At 41.7% G+C, this 15,725-nt stretch overlaps 1 protein-coding gene across 2 annotated transcripts in view; it reads right to left on the minus strand.

Moving 5' to 3' along the window:
* Positions 1-4,988: 4,988 nt before the first annotated feature.
* Positions 4,989-15,725, minus strand: part of ACOT9 (acyl-CoA thioesterase 9) — a 28,066-nt gene continuing 17,329 nt past the window's right edge. For both annotated transcript variants that reach the window (XM_036840720.1, XM_036840719.1), the window contains 8 exons: positions 12,904-12,977; positions 7,896-7,963; positions 7,315-7,426; positions 7,062-7,152; positions 6,799-6,884; positions 6,300-6,387; positions 6,000-6,150; positions 4,989-5,576 (listed from right to left, as the gene is read on the minus strand). In XM_036840720.1, the coding sequence (XP_036696615.1) occupies positions 5,488-5,576; positions 6,000-6,150; positions 6,300-6,387; positions 6,799-6,884; positions 7,062-7,152; positions 7,315-7,426; positions 7,896-7,963; positions 12,904-12,977 (759 nt within the window). In that variant the 3' untranslated portion in view covers positions 4,989-5,487. The remainder of the gene's footprint in view (positions 5,577-5,999; positions 6,151-6,299; positions 6,388-6,798; positions 6,885-7,061; positions 7,153-7,314; positions 7,427-7,895; positions 7,964-12,903; positions 12,978-15,725) is intronic.

Consider the following 15,725-nt stretch of genomic DNA (forward strand, 5'->3'; position numbering starts at 1 on the left):
AGATGAATCCTCCACGCTATGCCCTGAACTAGCTGGCTGCAGACATAGGTGAGACCTCAGAGGTGCCTAAGAGCCAGCATTCGGGCCAGCAGCACTCCTCCCATGTCACACTGCCTGCCCGAAAGCCACCCGCTGGACCAAAGGACCCCAAATCCACCTCAGATTGATCCCCTTAGATCAAAATAATCCCATGATTCAACAGTTTTACGAGAAGCAACGTGACTGGTCAGGGGTCCTTAAATCCGTTGGGTTTTTTTAAATGCTATTTTATTTATTTATTTATCCATTTTTGGCTGTGTTGGGTCTTCGTTTCTGTGCGAGGGCTTTCTCTAGTTGCGGCGAGCGGGGGCCTCTCACTGTCGCGGCCTCTCTTGTTGCGGAGCACGGGCTCCAGACGCGCAGGCTCAGTAATTGTGGCGCACGGACTTAGTTGCTCTGCAGCATGTGGGATCCTCCCAGACCAGGGCTCAAACCCGTGTCCCCTGCATTGGCAGGCGGATTCTTAACCACTGCGCCACCAGGGAAGCCCCTTAAATTCGTTTTTGAACTTGCCAAATCCCTATTTTTAATTCCTCTTTCTTGTTATCTATTTTAAAGTAGTTCATTATTTGTTGCCCAGGGAGGGACAGAAAACATTCACAAGTCAATTTAGAGAGTCAATCACAACTGCAGCAAAAGTTTTTCTCTAAGAGCAAATTAAAACAAATGCCCAAAATATTTCAGCCATCCTTGTCTCTTATGGTTGAGACCCTACAGAATCAAATGTGTCTTTTGAAAGATGAAAGGCCTTTTTCTCTGCCCAAATTCATTGAAAAGAAAAATAAAATGTTGAACTCCCTGGGGTGGGGGTGGAGGGCAAACTTCAGTTTTTCAGGACTCAAGCTACTGGCTCTATTCAAAGAGAGGAGAAAGAGCAGACGGTATAGAGAATGCCGGTAGCAAAGGGAACACGTAGACATGTAGAATACTCGGGTTACCACGAGAAATGGGGCCACAGCACCACATGGGCACACAGAACACAGTGCAGAGCATACTAGCGTGAAGTGAACTCTTCTAAAGCAACCAAAAATAAAGACACCATCCTTGAAGACTGCCCAGTGAAGAACTACCTAAGCAAAAACTAAGAACTTGGTAATAAATGCCTGATGTAAAATGGGGTATCTCAGCATGGACTATTCAATACAAAACTAAGTCCAACCCACATTAGGAAGTTCTGTGCTAGACAAGTAGCAGTGCTGGTACTGGTTAAAAGCCCACTCTTCCTTAAAGAAGAGGGACAAAACACTAAACATCGACAACCTACTGTATATCCCTTGGAGTTTCCTTCATCTCATCTTCTTAAAGTCCTGTATTAAAAATAAAAATCTCTAGCTCTTATAAAAACTTTTACTGGTAGAAAACATATTTTGATTTAAAAATCTGATATTCAAAATTACTTGAACAAGTAATTTAACTAAAAAGACAATAAGCAATTTTTAAGAGTTCAGTCTCAACAGAATTCAAAGAAAGGCAATCAATGAATGTCATTTTTCACCTACTGAAATGGCAAAGACGTTTTTAAAAGTAAAGGATAAGGGCTTCCTTGGTAGTGCAGTGGTTAAGAATCCGCCTGCCAGTGCAGGGGACACGGGTCCGAGCCCTGGTCCAGGAAGATCCCACATGCCGCAGAGCAACTAAGCCCGTGTGCCACAACTACTGAGCCTGCACTCTAGAGCCCACAAGCCACAACTACTGAGCCCGTGTGCCGCAACTACTGAAGCCCATGTGCCACAACTACTGAGCCCGTGTGCCACAACTACTGAGTCCACGTGCCACAACTACTGAAGCCCACGCGCCTAGAGCCTAGCTGTGCTCTGCAACAAGAGAAGCCACCATGATGAGAAGCCCGCACAGCGCAACAAAGATTAGCCCCCGCTCACCACAACCAGAAAAAGCCTGCACGCAGCAACAAACACCCAACACAGCCAAAAATAAATAAAACAAATTAAAAAAAAAAAGTAAAGGATAAAATTCAGCCAAGTTCAGGGAAATTGCTAACGAGTTAAGTGCATGTGTACAACTGCTCTGGAGGGTTACGTGAACTATTCAAAGCCTTGAATGTGTGCGTACGATTTTGACCTACAGATCACTTATCAACAATTTTCCAAAGGAAATAGTTTAAGGATTAAATGTTTTAGTTTTAGGATATTTACTGCAACATTTCTTACAACAGCGAGAAAAGTTCTTGCAAAAGCTTCCGTGTACAGCAATAAGTGATTAAATGCATAACGTACAATCTATACACCAGCATGCAGTAGGTCTCTTAACTGAACTCCGCTTAGCACGTTCACACAACTCCCCAGGGCCGTCCCTTCCTGCGAGGCAGCTCAGGGACCTCACCGGGTTACAGGCACATCTGCAAAATGCTGTACTGAAGGGCCAGGTGAAGCTCAGGATGCTAGTAAGTACAGCGAAGGGGACGAGGACTGATGCTAGCAAGCTTACGGTGCAGCACACGCTGGGTGCCGCGAGTCCAGCTGCACGCCTCCAGAGTAGTTGTTTGTTCCCATGACTATTTATGCCAGAAGTGCTCATTCATATTAACTGTGGTTTCAATAAACATTAAATTAATACAAATTTTTTTAAAAGCACTCCAGCCAATTCTGAGGCAGAGCCAAGTTTGCGACCGCTGTTCTAGAACCCACACTCAAGACTGTTTCTTTCCTGGGAGGACCTTTTCAGAGATGAATTTTTTCCCTCTGTGCAGCCTGGTTTCTCTCTCTTCTGAACTTGATCAACTTCCCATCCCATCAAAGGAGAAACTGGGTCTTGGCTGCAGACTCGTGGGAATACATCCCTTTGGGTTCCTAGGTGGCAGTGTGACATTGGGTACGGCCTCCCTTGCTATCAATACATTCCCAGCTTTACTGTTTACTTCAGAACCAGGTAGTGTGAATCCCAGCACCACCATCTACTAGCTGGGGGAGCCTGAGCAAATTATTAACCTCTCTGTGCTTCAGATTCCTGAGTGGCCAAACCCTACGAGCAGGTTACAGTACCTACCTCATAGTGTTGGTGGAAGAAGTAAACACGTCAAGTGCTTAAGAGAGTGCCTATCTAGCACGCGGCAAGTGCTCTGTGAGCATAAGCATCTGTAATTATTATTACTGTTCATGTTTTTTAACCAGATATATGCTGCCCAGCCCCTAGCAGAGTGTGCTGAAGAGCTGTCAGGTGAATGGAAGAATGAACACTTGGTCCTGTGTCTCCTCTGTTCACCATCTGTGAACACCTCCTCTTGGCATGGTTCCTTTTTTTTTTTTTTTTTGATACATCTTTATTGGAGTATAATTGCTTTACAATGGTGTGTTAGTTTCTGCTGTATAACAAAGTGAATCAGCTATATGTATACATATATCCCCATATCCCCTCCCTCTTGAGCCTCCCTCCCACCCTCCCTATCCCACCCCTCTAGGTCATCACAAAGCACCGAGCTGGTCTCCCTGTGCTATGCGGCTGCTTCCCCCTAGCTATCTATTTAGTGTATATGTGTCAATGCTACTCTCACTACGCCCCAGCTTCCCCTTCCCCCCACCCACCAGTGTCAAGTCCATTCTGTATAAAGCATCTTTATTCCTGTCCTGCCACTAGGTTCATCAGTACCATTTTTGTTTTTAGATTCCATATATATGTGTTAGCATACTGTATTTGTTTTTCTCTTTCTGACTTACTTCATTCTGTATGACAGTCTCTAGGTCCATCCACCTCACTACAAATAACTCAATTTCGTTTCTTTTTATGGCTGAGTAATATTCCATTGTATATATGTGCCACATCTTCTTTATCCATTCATCTGTCGATGGACACTTAGGTTGCTTCCATGTCCTGGCTATTGTAAATAGTGCTGCAATGAACATTGTGGTACATGTCTCTTTTTGAATTATGGTTTTCTCAGGGTATATGCCCAGGAGTGGGATTGCTGGGTCATATGGTAGTTCTATTTTTAGTTTTTTAAGGAACCTCCATACTGTTCTCCATAGTGACTGTATCAATTTACATTCCCACCAACAGTGCGGGAGGGTTCCCTTTTCACCACACTCTCTCCAGCATTTACTGTTTCTAGATTTTTTGATAATGGGCATTCTGACCGGTGTGAGGTGATACCTCATTGTAGTTTTGATTTGCATTTCTCTAATAATTAGTGATGTTGAGCATTTTTTCATGTGCCTCTTGGCCATCTGTATGTCTTCTTTGGTGAAATGTCTATTTAGGTCTTCCACCCATTTTTTAATTCGGTTGTTTGTTTTTTTGATATTGAGCTCCATGAGCCGTTTGTATATTTTCGAGATTAATCCTTTGCCCATTGTTTCATTTGCAAATATTTTCTCCCATTCTGAAGCTTGTCTTTTCGTCTTGTTTATGGTTTCCTTTGCTGTGCAAAAGCTTTTAAGTTTCATTAGGTCCCATTTGTTTCTGTTTTTATTTCCATTTCTCTAGGAGTTGGGTCAAAAAGGATCTTGCTGTGATTTATGTCATAGAGTGTTCTGCCTATGTTTTCCTCTAAGAGTTTGATAGTGTCTGGCCTTACATTTAGGTCTTTAATCCATTTTGAGTTTATTTTTGTGTATGGTGTTAGGCAGTGTTCTAATTTCATACTTTTACATGTAGCTGTCCAGTTTCCCCAGCACCACTTATTGAAGAGACTGTCTTCTCCACTGTATATTCTTGCCTCCTTTATCAAAGATAAGGTGACCATATGTGCGTGGGTTTATCTCTGGGCTTTCTATCCTGTTCCATTGATCTACATTTCTGTTTTTGTGCCAGTACCATACCATCTTGATCACTGTAGCTTTGTAGTATAGTTTGAAGTCGGGGAGCTTGATTCCTCCAGCTCCATTTTTCTTTCTCAAGATTGCTTTGGCTATTTGGGGTCTTTTGTGTTTCCTTGGTATGGTTTCAGATCTAAAGCTTCCCACAAATCCTTACAAATGCTGTGTCTTTTGTTGAATCCCTTCACTACAACTTTTCATCTACCCTCTGCTAACAACAAAAGCTGGAAAATAGAAGGAGGCAAAAATACAAAGGAATCACATAGGGTTGATGGGATTTAAATAATACAGGGGAATTGCAGTAAAGGTCAGGTTTAAAGAATGCCCTCCAAATGCCCTGGCAGGAAACCATGTAGATTGATGGTTGCAATATGTGTAAGAAAAGAATGTGTCCACTCACATAAAAAGGCATTCAGCCCTCATTTCCTGAGTAGACAGGAGGAAACGTGGTAGGTTCACAATTTAAACTGTCTTGAAAGTATTTATTATTCAATAATTCTTTCCCCCTCTGCCCCACCCAGCCATTCTCTCATTCTACTTTTCTGATCAACCTAAAAGCTGAATACATCCTTCTTCGCTATGGAGGATGAGAATAAACACTAAGAGCAATATACTTGCTCAGGCCTTCATCAGACACTGTGTCACTGTGGGGCACTGGCCTTCAACAAACGCAGTCTTCCTAGGGCTTGATGAGGTAGTCCTTTTTCAAGGTCACTGGTGCACTCATGGAGCTGAAATGCCGCTGCCCATCTAAATACAACATGGACTCTGGAACATAAGAGAGAGAGCTCTGGAGACACATGCAGCACCTAAGAAAATCACTATACAAACACAAAACTACTTGGGAACACTGGGACAGCAATGAAAATTCAAAACCGGCACCAGGCATGCGCTGCTGGGCCAGGGAGTGCCTCGACTCCGGCCCTTTGGCTGGACCGGTCCTGACCACCAGTGGCTGCCTGCAGCTGACACTGGCCCTTCAGACAACAGCCAGGCAGGCAGAGCAGCAATGGCCACCTGAACGCCATGAGGCATCCCGGCCTTCAAGGCTGTAGAATCTCAAAAGCACAATCCCCTAAAGACATGCTCTAGGGCTGATGGGCATCAGAGTACTTCATACAACAATTTAAAAGGAGAGAAATGTCTTTAAAAGTTCCCCTCGTTAGGGACAAGCAGTCATTTGCCACTTACCTCCATATGTTCTGGGGAAAACCAAGGGCACTTCTTTTTCCGACATGAACGTGAAATGAAAGACATTGGTGGTCATATGCTCTTTATCCTGTAGAGAGGCCACCTCACTGTGTACTCTGACTTGAATGTAATTTCCCTGAGTAAAGCAAACCTAAGCGATTATGGACACAATAGTTAGTTAATTGCATTAGGAAGGGTGAAGAAAGCAGTCATAAGAGAAACGGTGGCTTTAGAATATAAAAACCTCTCTTCTAGGCCCAAATAATAAAAATTGTATTTCATCTCTCATCGCACACCTACCTGCGAAGAAAGAAACAGCAATGATCCAACCTCAACAGGTTTCTGAAACATGATATCATCCACGGTGACTATAAATGGTCGGGAACCACTATTGGGAAAACACAGTACTTGGGGTCAACTGCAAAATTCAGATGATCTCTAGTTTTTTCCTGACAATCAGCTGAAGCAAACTTTAAATGATCAAAGAATAAACCTAGAGAAGGAGGGAATAACCATACCAGATGGTAAGAGATGACACTGTGACCAGATCAGTACCTAAATCATCTTTTCCCTTCTGCGTATCATCACCCCTTTTCTCAGCAGGCATTTAATGTACTAAGTGACAACATCAGAGCAAGAGCCTTCTAAAATGAAGATCAAACCCACCTGGTACCAGTGTGGCATTTATTTAAAAACACAATATATTCCCAAACACATCCAGATGGGTCCAAAATGTTTCACTGAGTGAGGCAGTATAAACGGCTTCTCAGGAGTCAAGACTACCTTAAACCCAACTCACCCGAAGTTACAAGCAGTAGCCCATCCAAGTTCATACGCTCTCCTCATAAGGAAACCACCAAAGATTCGATTGAAAATGTTCCGCTCCTATAGGGCATAAAATAAATATTAATAAATACAAGCCCTGTGACCACCCAAATCTGTAGAACAAAGGAATTCACAATGCCATAGAACAGAGGTCAGTTTGAAGGCGTGTCAACTCTTAGATGAGTGTCATGAGTCCAAGTTATCCTGTTTAGAAGATTTTTCACTAAATTCTAATACCTGAGGGTGGCAAATATCCAAGCTCTTCAGTTTTGAATTCTCCATCCACACTGCATTAGGAGGCAAAACTCGACTTCGAAAACTTATAGTCCTGTACAAATGGAGATTGAGTAAACCCTGTCAATGCCATGGTTTTGCTGCTGAAAAGTAAAATATTTGCAAACAACGCCCAATATGTTCAAGCAAGTGTAGCTCTGGAGAAGGCCAAGGTTTAGATGCTTTCCCAACCAGGAATCTCACCATCCTAACTTACTTTGGATCCAGCGTGTTAAGAAACATCTCATGTATGGTTGTCCTCTCCTCAGCAGTGGGAGCCATTTTCAGTAATGACATGGAGCTGAAGGTGACCCTTGTCCCCTTGTTCACTGGAACAGGAGACAATAAGGAGCTATGATCAGGAGGGCCACACTACAGCACTGGGTTGCTGACCGGGGCTGCCTCGGACCCTATAAACACAGTATTTCCAGATTTCGAAAAGCCCACTGGAAATTGCACATCTACCCCAGAGAAGGCTGCTGAGGCTACATAACACTTTCAGTGATTTTTTGCTTTCAGATGGAAATCATGTCTGCTCAGTGTGAGACCACTTATAATCACCTTGACCTACAGCCCCAACCAGCAGTTATCTCATTAAGATACATTTCCCATTTCATTAAATGTGAGAAAACAAATTACTTCACTTAATATTGTATCATCAATAAAAACCGTTCAAAGTATGGACTCTGTGGACACTTTATTGGTATGAGGAGTCCATGCATACTCTTAAATAATCTCCTCTGTAGTACAGTTAATGTGCTTTTTAAATTGTATCTTATTATGAACAAATTAATATACATTCTCCTTGTCTAAAGAGCTCTTCTTCCTCTGGGCTTTCAAGGGTGAGTGGATTAACAAATGCCGGCCTAAAGAGAAGAAAAGAAAAGAAAAATTTTAAGACATGCCATTACCTAATAAAAACTGAAGGTGTTCATTTTGGGTAACACTTACTGACTGCTTCACATGAGAACTCTGAACAATTAGGGGAGTCTTCTGGTTACAGACTTATCTACACACTAGAAAGTTCACGTTGTAAAAGGATATGGCCACCTGCCAAAATGTTTCACCTGATTCTAATTACGAGGAAACAGTCAAATATAGGTTGTAGAACATTCTGTAAGACAACCAGCCTGGACTCTTCAAAAATGTCAATGCCTTCCCAAGGCAATCTACAGATTCAATTCAATCCCTATCAAACTACCAATGGCATTTTTCACAAAACTAGAACAAAAAATTCTTAAACTTGTATGGAAACACAAAAGATCCCAAATAGCCAAAGCAATCTTGAGAAAGAAAAACGGAGCTGGAGGAATCAGGCTCCCTGACTTCAGACTATACTACAAAACTAGTCATCAAAACAGTATGGTACTGGCACAAAAACAGAAATATAGATCAATGGAACAGGATAGAAGGCCCAAAAATAAACCCATGCACCTATGGTCAATTAATCTATCACAAAGGAGGCAAAGAATATACATGGAGAAAAGACAGTCTCTTCAATAAGTGGTGCTGGGAAAACTGGACAGCTACATGTAAAAAAATGAAATTAGAACATTCTCTAACACCATACACAAAAATAAACTCAAAGTGGATTAAAGACCTAAATGTAAGACCAAATACTATAAAACTCCTAGAGGAAAACATAGGCAGGATACTCTTTGACATAACTCACAGCAATATCTTTTTGGATCTGTCTCCTAGAGTAATGGAAATAAACACAAAAATAAACAAATGGGACCTAATTAAACTTCAAAGCTTTTGCACAGCAAGGGAAACCATAAACAAAATGAAAAGATAACCCTCAGAATGGGAGAAAATATTTGCAAATGATGCAACTGACAAGGCATTAATCTCCAAAATATACAAACAGCTCATACAACTCAATATCAAAAAAACAAACAACCTGATAAAAAATGGGCAGAAGATCTAAATAGACATTTTTCCAAAGAAGACATACAGATGGCCAAAAGGCACATGAAAAGATGCTCCACATCACTAATTATTAGAGAAATGCAAATCAAAACTACAATGAGATATCACCTCACACCAGTCAGAATGGCCATCATCAAAAAGTCTACAAATAATAAATGCTGGAGGGACTTCCCTGGTGGTCCAGTGGGTAAGACTCCGAGCTCCCAATGCAGGGGGCCCAGGTTCGATCCCTGGTCAGGGAACTAGAGCCCGCATGCATGCCACAACTAAGAAGTCCGCATGCCACAACTAAAGATCACGCATGTCGCAACTAAGACCTGGTGCAGCCAAGATAAGTAAATAATAAATAAATAAATATTTTAAAATAATAATAATGATAAATGCTGGAGAGGGTGTGGAGAAAAGGGAACCCTCCTACACTGTTGGTGGGAATGTAAATTGGTACAGCCACTATGGAAAACAGTATGGGAGTTCCTTAAAAAACTAAAAATAGAGCTACCATATTATCCAGCAATTCCACTACTCGGCATATATCTGGAGAAAACCATAATTTGAAAAGATACATGCACCCCAGTGTTCACTGCAGCACTATTTACAATAACCAAGACATGGAAGCAACCTAAGAGTCCATCGACAGAGGAGTGGATAAAGAAGATGTGGCATATATATATGTATATATAAAATGGAATATTACTCAGCCATAAAAAAGAATGAAATAATGCCATTTGCAGCAACATAGATGCAACTAGAGATTATCATACTAAGTAAAGTAAGCCAGACAGAGAAAGACAAACATCATATGATATCGCTTATATGTGGTATCTAAAAAAAAATGATACAAATGAACTTATTTACAAAACAGAAATAGACTCACAGACATAGGATACAAACTTCTGGTTACCACAGGGGAAACTGGGGGTGGGGGGATAAACTGGGAGTTTGGGATTAAAATATACACGCTGCTATATATAAAATAAATAACCAACGAGGACCTACTGTATAACACAAGGAACTATACTCAATATTTTGTAATAACCTATATGGGAAAAGAATCTGAAAAAGAATATAGGTACAGATATAGATACAGATATAGATATGTAACTGAATCACTTTGCTGTACACCTGAAACTAACACAACATTGTAAATCAACTATACTTCAATAAAAAATTGTAAAAAGTCAATGTCTTAAAAGACAGAAAGTGGCAGGGAGATTATTTTAAGGGGAATTATTTAAAGAAACATGATTACCGCATATAATATATGGTCCTTAATCAGACGCTGACTCAGGGGAAAAGGTTATAAAGACTATTTTAGGGACAATTGGCAAAGTTTGAATATGAATCATATATTAGATAATATAATTGTATCACCGTTAAATGTCTTGGCTATAATAAAGGCACTGAGATGTTATGTAGGAGAATGGCCTTATTCTTAGAGGAGATACGTGCTGAATTAGGGTAAAGTAGTCTCAAACTTACTTTGAAACAATTCCAGGGGAAAAAGTATATATGTTTGTATTTATTGAGAAAGGACAAGAGTAAGGCAAATGTGGTAAAATGTTAATTCGAGAATTTAGGTGAAGGGCATATGGGTGCTCATTGCATTATTCTTTCTACATTTCTGTAGATGTGAAATTTTCCAAAATAAAACACTGAGAAAGGGATAGTAGTACTTCACTGTGGTAGAATCCAAAGGTTGGATGAAAGAAAAATGGAAACAAAAGTACAGAAATGGCAGCTTGGAAAATTAGAATGCATCAGCTGGGAGAGAAGCTTTAAGTAATGCCCTCAGTACTGGAAAAGGAGCCCCAGGGCAGCCCCTAGGAGCAGCAGGTCAGCTGGAGCTGGTGAGAGGAGCTAGAGAAGATGGGTGGATTCTTTGCTCGGATCAGAGTCACCAAGGGATTTTTTGATCTTAACTTGGGTTTCCAAGTCAGCTTTCCATGCAGCAGAAGAGATTTCTCATTGCAGACTCCTAACCCAAGTTTCTAAAACAAATTAGACTTCCCATAGGCGTTTAGACTCCGTCCTGTACAAACAGCAATCCTGTAATGTTCCCCCCAACCCTACTCCCACACACATAATTAAACAGTTTTTCCCAGTCTGAATGCCTTGGGTGTAACTGGCATTAGGGAACCAAGAATCCAATGTAAGAGAAAAAAGATAAAGTGTTAAAGTCTGTACAGTTAAACTGGACTTGGAAATGACAGTATAAATTTATGAGGTTTTTTGTTTGCTTTTTAACATACATCCAAGCCCTGTCTACTGAAAAGGCCTAGAAACATGACAAACTGGTAACAACGTATAGTTCTAGTACCCAGATTTTGGTGTCTAAATACCAGTTTCCCACTAAAAGGAACCTGAGGACTCCTTGGAAAAATGGCTGATTCCAGCTCTGGGACAGAAAACGTACAGGATGAGTCCAAGACATCTCATTGTACCAGAGCAGGAAGTTATCAAAGACTAACGAGGAAATGTCAAAATAGCTTATCACAGCAGCCAGCTTAAAGGAGTTCCCACTGACTAAAGATGTTCACTCCGAGAAACAGGAAGAACAATGGCTGCAATTTATTAAAACATATTTATTATATTAAAATCCATGAACTGACAATGATACCTTTTTAAAAAGCAAAATAGTAGAAAAACTATGTCATCACTAGCTAGTAAATGTGTAAATAAAAGCAAGAATGAAACACTGATCCTAACTTTCCTTTACAAACCAAATTGCCCTAGTTGATAAGGGAAAACTCTTCTTTACAGATCTCCAGCTAATAAATACAGAAAGTAATGATAGAATTTGAGAATCATTTTACATCCCCTAATGAAAATGATAAACGCAATGATCAGCAAAGGACATTAAAAGTACTGGAGGAAGACTGATGGGAAACTAGCTATTCATAAGATTGGATACACCTTGTACACCTGTAGATTATTGCTGATCATAAGAGGATAAACTGAACTACACAAGGCAAAAATTAAAGTGTGTCGCTACTTGAACCCACACACTAATCTCAGCATTACCATGAGTGGGACAATCTATACCTCCTGACATGATACAATATGAGATACAGAGACGTCATCACCTACGAAGTGCTCTCACCAAATACGCTGAACTCGAATCTAATCAAGGTTTAGACCTAACTTCAATTTACAGAAAATACTAGGGATAGTGAAACAAGTTAAAAAAAAAAAATACCACGAGGAAGCAATGAGACAAATCCAGAAAGTGGGACACTGTATAGCACAATCAATCTGGGCTTTCAACCAGTTAATGATATGAAAGGATAAGGTGACAGTGGGGACACACAACCATTCCGGATTAAAACAGACTGAAGAGACTGCACAATTCTATGAATATACTAAAAGCCATTAAATTGTACACTTTCAATGGGTGAATTGTATGGGATGTGAATTATATCTCAATAAAGCTGTTAAAAAAAACAGACTTAAGAGACGTACAAATCAAATGTAATATGTGGACCTTGTTTGGATCCTGATTTGAATAAGTCGTTAAAGATATTTGGGAAAAAGTGAATATGAACTATTTGAATATATTAAGGACTTACTATTATTTTTGTTAGGTGTGCTAATGGTAATGTGGTTATTTAAGGAAATAGCCTCATTTTTAAAGCAGTGCCCTACACTGAAGTATTTAGAGGTGAAATGTCATTATGTCTGGGATTTGCTTTAAAATATTATAAAGAAAATAATATACTTTAAAAAAAAAAAAAAAAAAACAAGAAGCAAATATGGCAAAATTTTAAAACTCTTAAGTCTAGGTGATGGTATCATAGAAATTTATTAAAGTCTTCTCTTCAATTTATGTATCTTTGATATTTTTCAGAATAAAGAATTAGGAAAAAAACGCAATTACCCTTTGTTTTCAGAATCACGAGCCACCATTACAAATGTCGCATCCAAAACAGGGGAAAATTCATTGTCGTGTAACTAGAGAACAAAGGAAAGAAAATGCAGATGTAAGAAATGCATTTACTGGGAAGACCTGCTACAATCCTAACTGATATCACAGCCTTCGGGAAAGGCTGAAATGAGCAAAAGAGGACGAGTGCTTTCATTAACCACCATCTGCTGAGATGCCAGGCACACAATAGGGCTCTAGGGGGGAAAAGGCAGCAAGAGCAAAGAGTCTGTGGTCTAGCGGAGGAGAGAGACACCCAAAAACCCAAAGAGTGCACAGTGCGAGAAGTGCTGGGATGGGCAGAAACTATGGGCCTTGGAGCTGTGAGTGACTGGGACCCAAGGGCCAGGGTCACGGGGGACCTCGTGCATCACCATCATTTAAGTGTCCCGCGTCTTGCAGAACGCTGGCTTTCTCCAGGCCTACCTGTCCTCCCAAAGGCACACACAGCCAGGCGGACCTCCCATCGCTCTCCCAGACATTTGTATTTTCAGGGAACTTGAGTGTGCCAACTACCAGGATGTGTTTGTTTCCTTAGCCTGGCACAGGGGCTTCCAAGAAGGGGTAAGATCAATGAGAATTCTGTGGATTAAGCTAAATATTTACAATGCAGAGGCCATTGAGATTTTAAGGTATTTTTTTTTCCCCTAGAAGTCTGTACTTCCAGGAGAGTCATATCATCAAGTCATATCATAACCTGAGGGTACAGTTGGTTCCATCCTCAACAAACCCACCACTAGTCCTCAACACCACTACCTGTTCAGGCCGTTATGAGCCTTCCCCCTCGAATTTCGGAAGAGTCTCACCAACCTTACTATGTCCCTGTCCTGTTCAAACCTTGCAAGAGGTCCTCCTTTACCCCAGCATCTGGTCTACGCCTGCTGGCATTCTATGCAAAGCCTCCACCACGGAGCCCAGATTCCACTCTAGTTGTTCACCAAACACTCCCGGCATGCCTGCACTCCTTTCTCTAGCCACAGCTAACAACTTGGAGGTTCTGAAATGTCCCATTTTGTCACCTGACCGCCTCCCCTCCACACCTCTGCCAGATGCCTTCCTCAGGGCCACATTCCTCAAGATGCTCCTCCCCTCCCCGGCCCCAGCCCTACTCCCCAGGCAGAGTTCATCACTCCCTCCTTTGTTTGCCACCTAAGTGGAAACAAAGTCCTCTCTTGACAGCGGTTCTCAACATAAGTGAGGAAGATGTCACCCCCCGGAAGGCATCTGGAAATGTGCAGTACTGGTGATGGTTGTCACATGAGCTGGGGGACATCACTAGCGCAGCAAGGGGTAACCAAAGAGCTAAACAGCTCACAAGGCAGGGGACGGTCCTGCAGAACAAAGAATTTTCTCACATACAATGTCAATAGTGTCCCTGTTGAGAAACAGTGCGTAATAATTTACTATATCATAATCATTTACTTATGTGTCTGTCTCCCTACTGCACTGAGAGCTCCTTGAGGACAAAGACCATTTTTATTCTCATTTGTTTCCCAGCAATTGACACAAAGACTGGCAGACAGCAGATACCAGAGCAATGGCTGCCAACTGCCAGCGAATGAACTGAGGCAGCTAACTATTGAGCACTACTAGAGTGTGAACTCCAAGAGAATGGAACTTTCTGTTTTGCTCACTGCTGTACACCGAGCACAGACGGGGCACTCCATAAATCACTGCTAAGTCAACATTAAATGAACGCCGTCAGGAAGTGGGCGAGGTGACTCACACCCGGATCCTGTTGTTGAGGCGCACAGAGTCGAGTGGAAGAGAAAAGACGTTCATACGCAGCTCTGCAGGGCAGAGGACAGCAGGTACCACGAGAGAAGGTCAGAGGGAAGGAGGCGTGGGGAAGGAACAGGTACTATGAGCTGAAAAAGTCAGGGAAGGCTTCGAGTATGAAGTGACCCAGAAGCACAGGTGGAATATGGATATGCAGAGCCAGAGCCCAAGGAATCCCGGCAAAGGGAAAAGTGTGCGCGAGGATGCTCATCCGCTCACCTACTGCTCACGTTCCAGTGTATTACAATGAACATCCACTAGTGCTGAGCATCGGGGATGCAAGGTGAACAATTCTCTACTCAGGACACTCAAGGTCTCCAGCTGTGCGCTCCAAGAAGGTGTGTGAACGGTAAGTTGGAGGGAATACAGCTGCAAAGGTAGGTTGGTGCTAGTTTATGGAGCACCTTAGATCCTAACTAGTCAAAGCAATTTAGACTTTGATCCACAGATAATGGTCGTGGAAGGGTTTTGAGAAGGGAAGAGATGTGATTGAAGATTGGCTTTGGAAGATCTATCTGGAAGAAATGTGTAAAATTAACAGAGAGAGAGCAGACTACAGGCAGGCAGAGTAATTAAAAGATAGCTAAGATACTCACACAAGAGGCAGTGAGGGCTTGAATGAAACACAGAGACCAAGGGGAAGGGGAAGAAAGGACTCTGGTGAGTAGCTGTGGGTGATGAATTCACAAGACTTGGCAAAAGGCTGCACAGGAAAGGGAAAAAAAATTAAAGCTTTCACAAAGGTTTGGAGCTTGGAGAAACGGGAGGGTGGCAAAGGGGAAACCGGAGGAGGGTCAGGATCGGAAAGGAAGCTGATGCACTCAGTTTGGAACACACTGGACTTGAGGTAGCGAGAGCACACTCGGAAGAGAGATCTAACAGGAACCCCAAAAGGCAGGTCTGACGGTCAAGCCTAGAAGAGATCTGGGACCACCTCCATAGTAATGATGATAAAGTTATATAATTGGCAACATTTGATTAGCGGTTACTGTGATAAC

This window comes from Balaenoptera musculus, chromosome X (genome assembly GCF_009873245.2).
Source record: "Balaenoptera musculus isolate JJ_BM4_2016_0621 chromosome X, mBalMus1.pri.v3, whole genome shotgun sequence".
Taxonomy (NCBI): domain Eukaryota; kingdom Metazoa; phylum Chordata; class Mammalia; order Artiodactyla; family Balaenopteridae; genus Balaenoptera; species Balaenoptera musculus.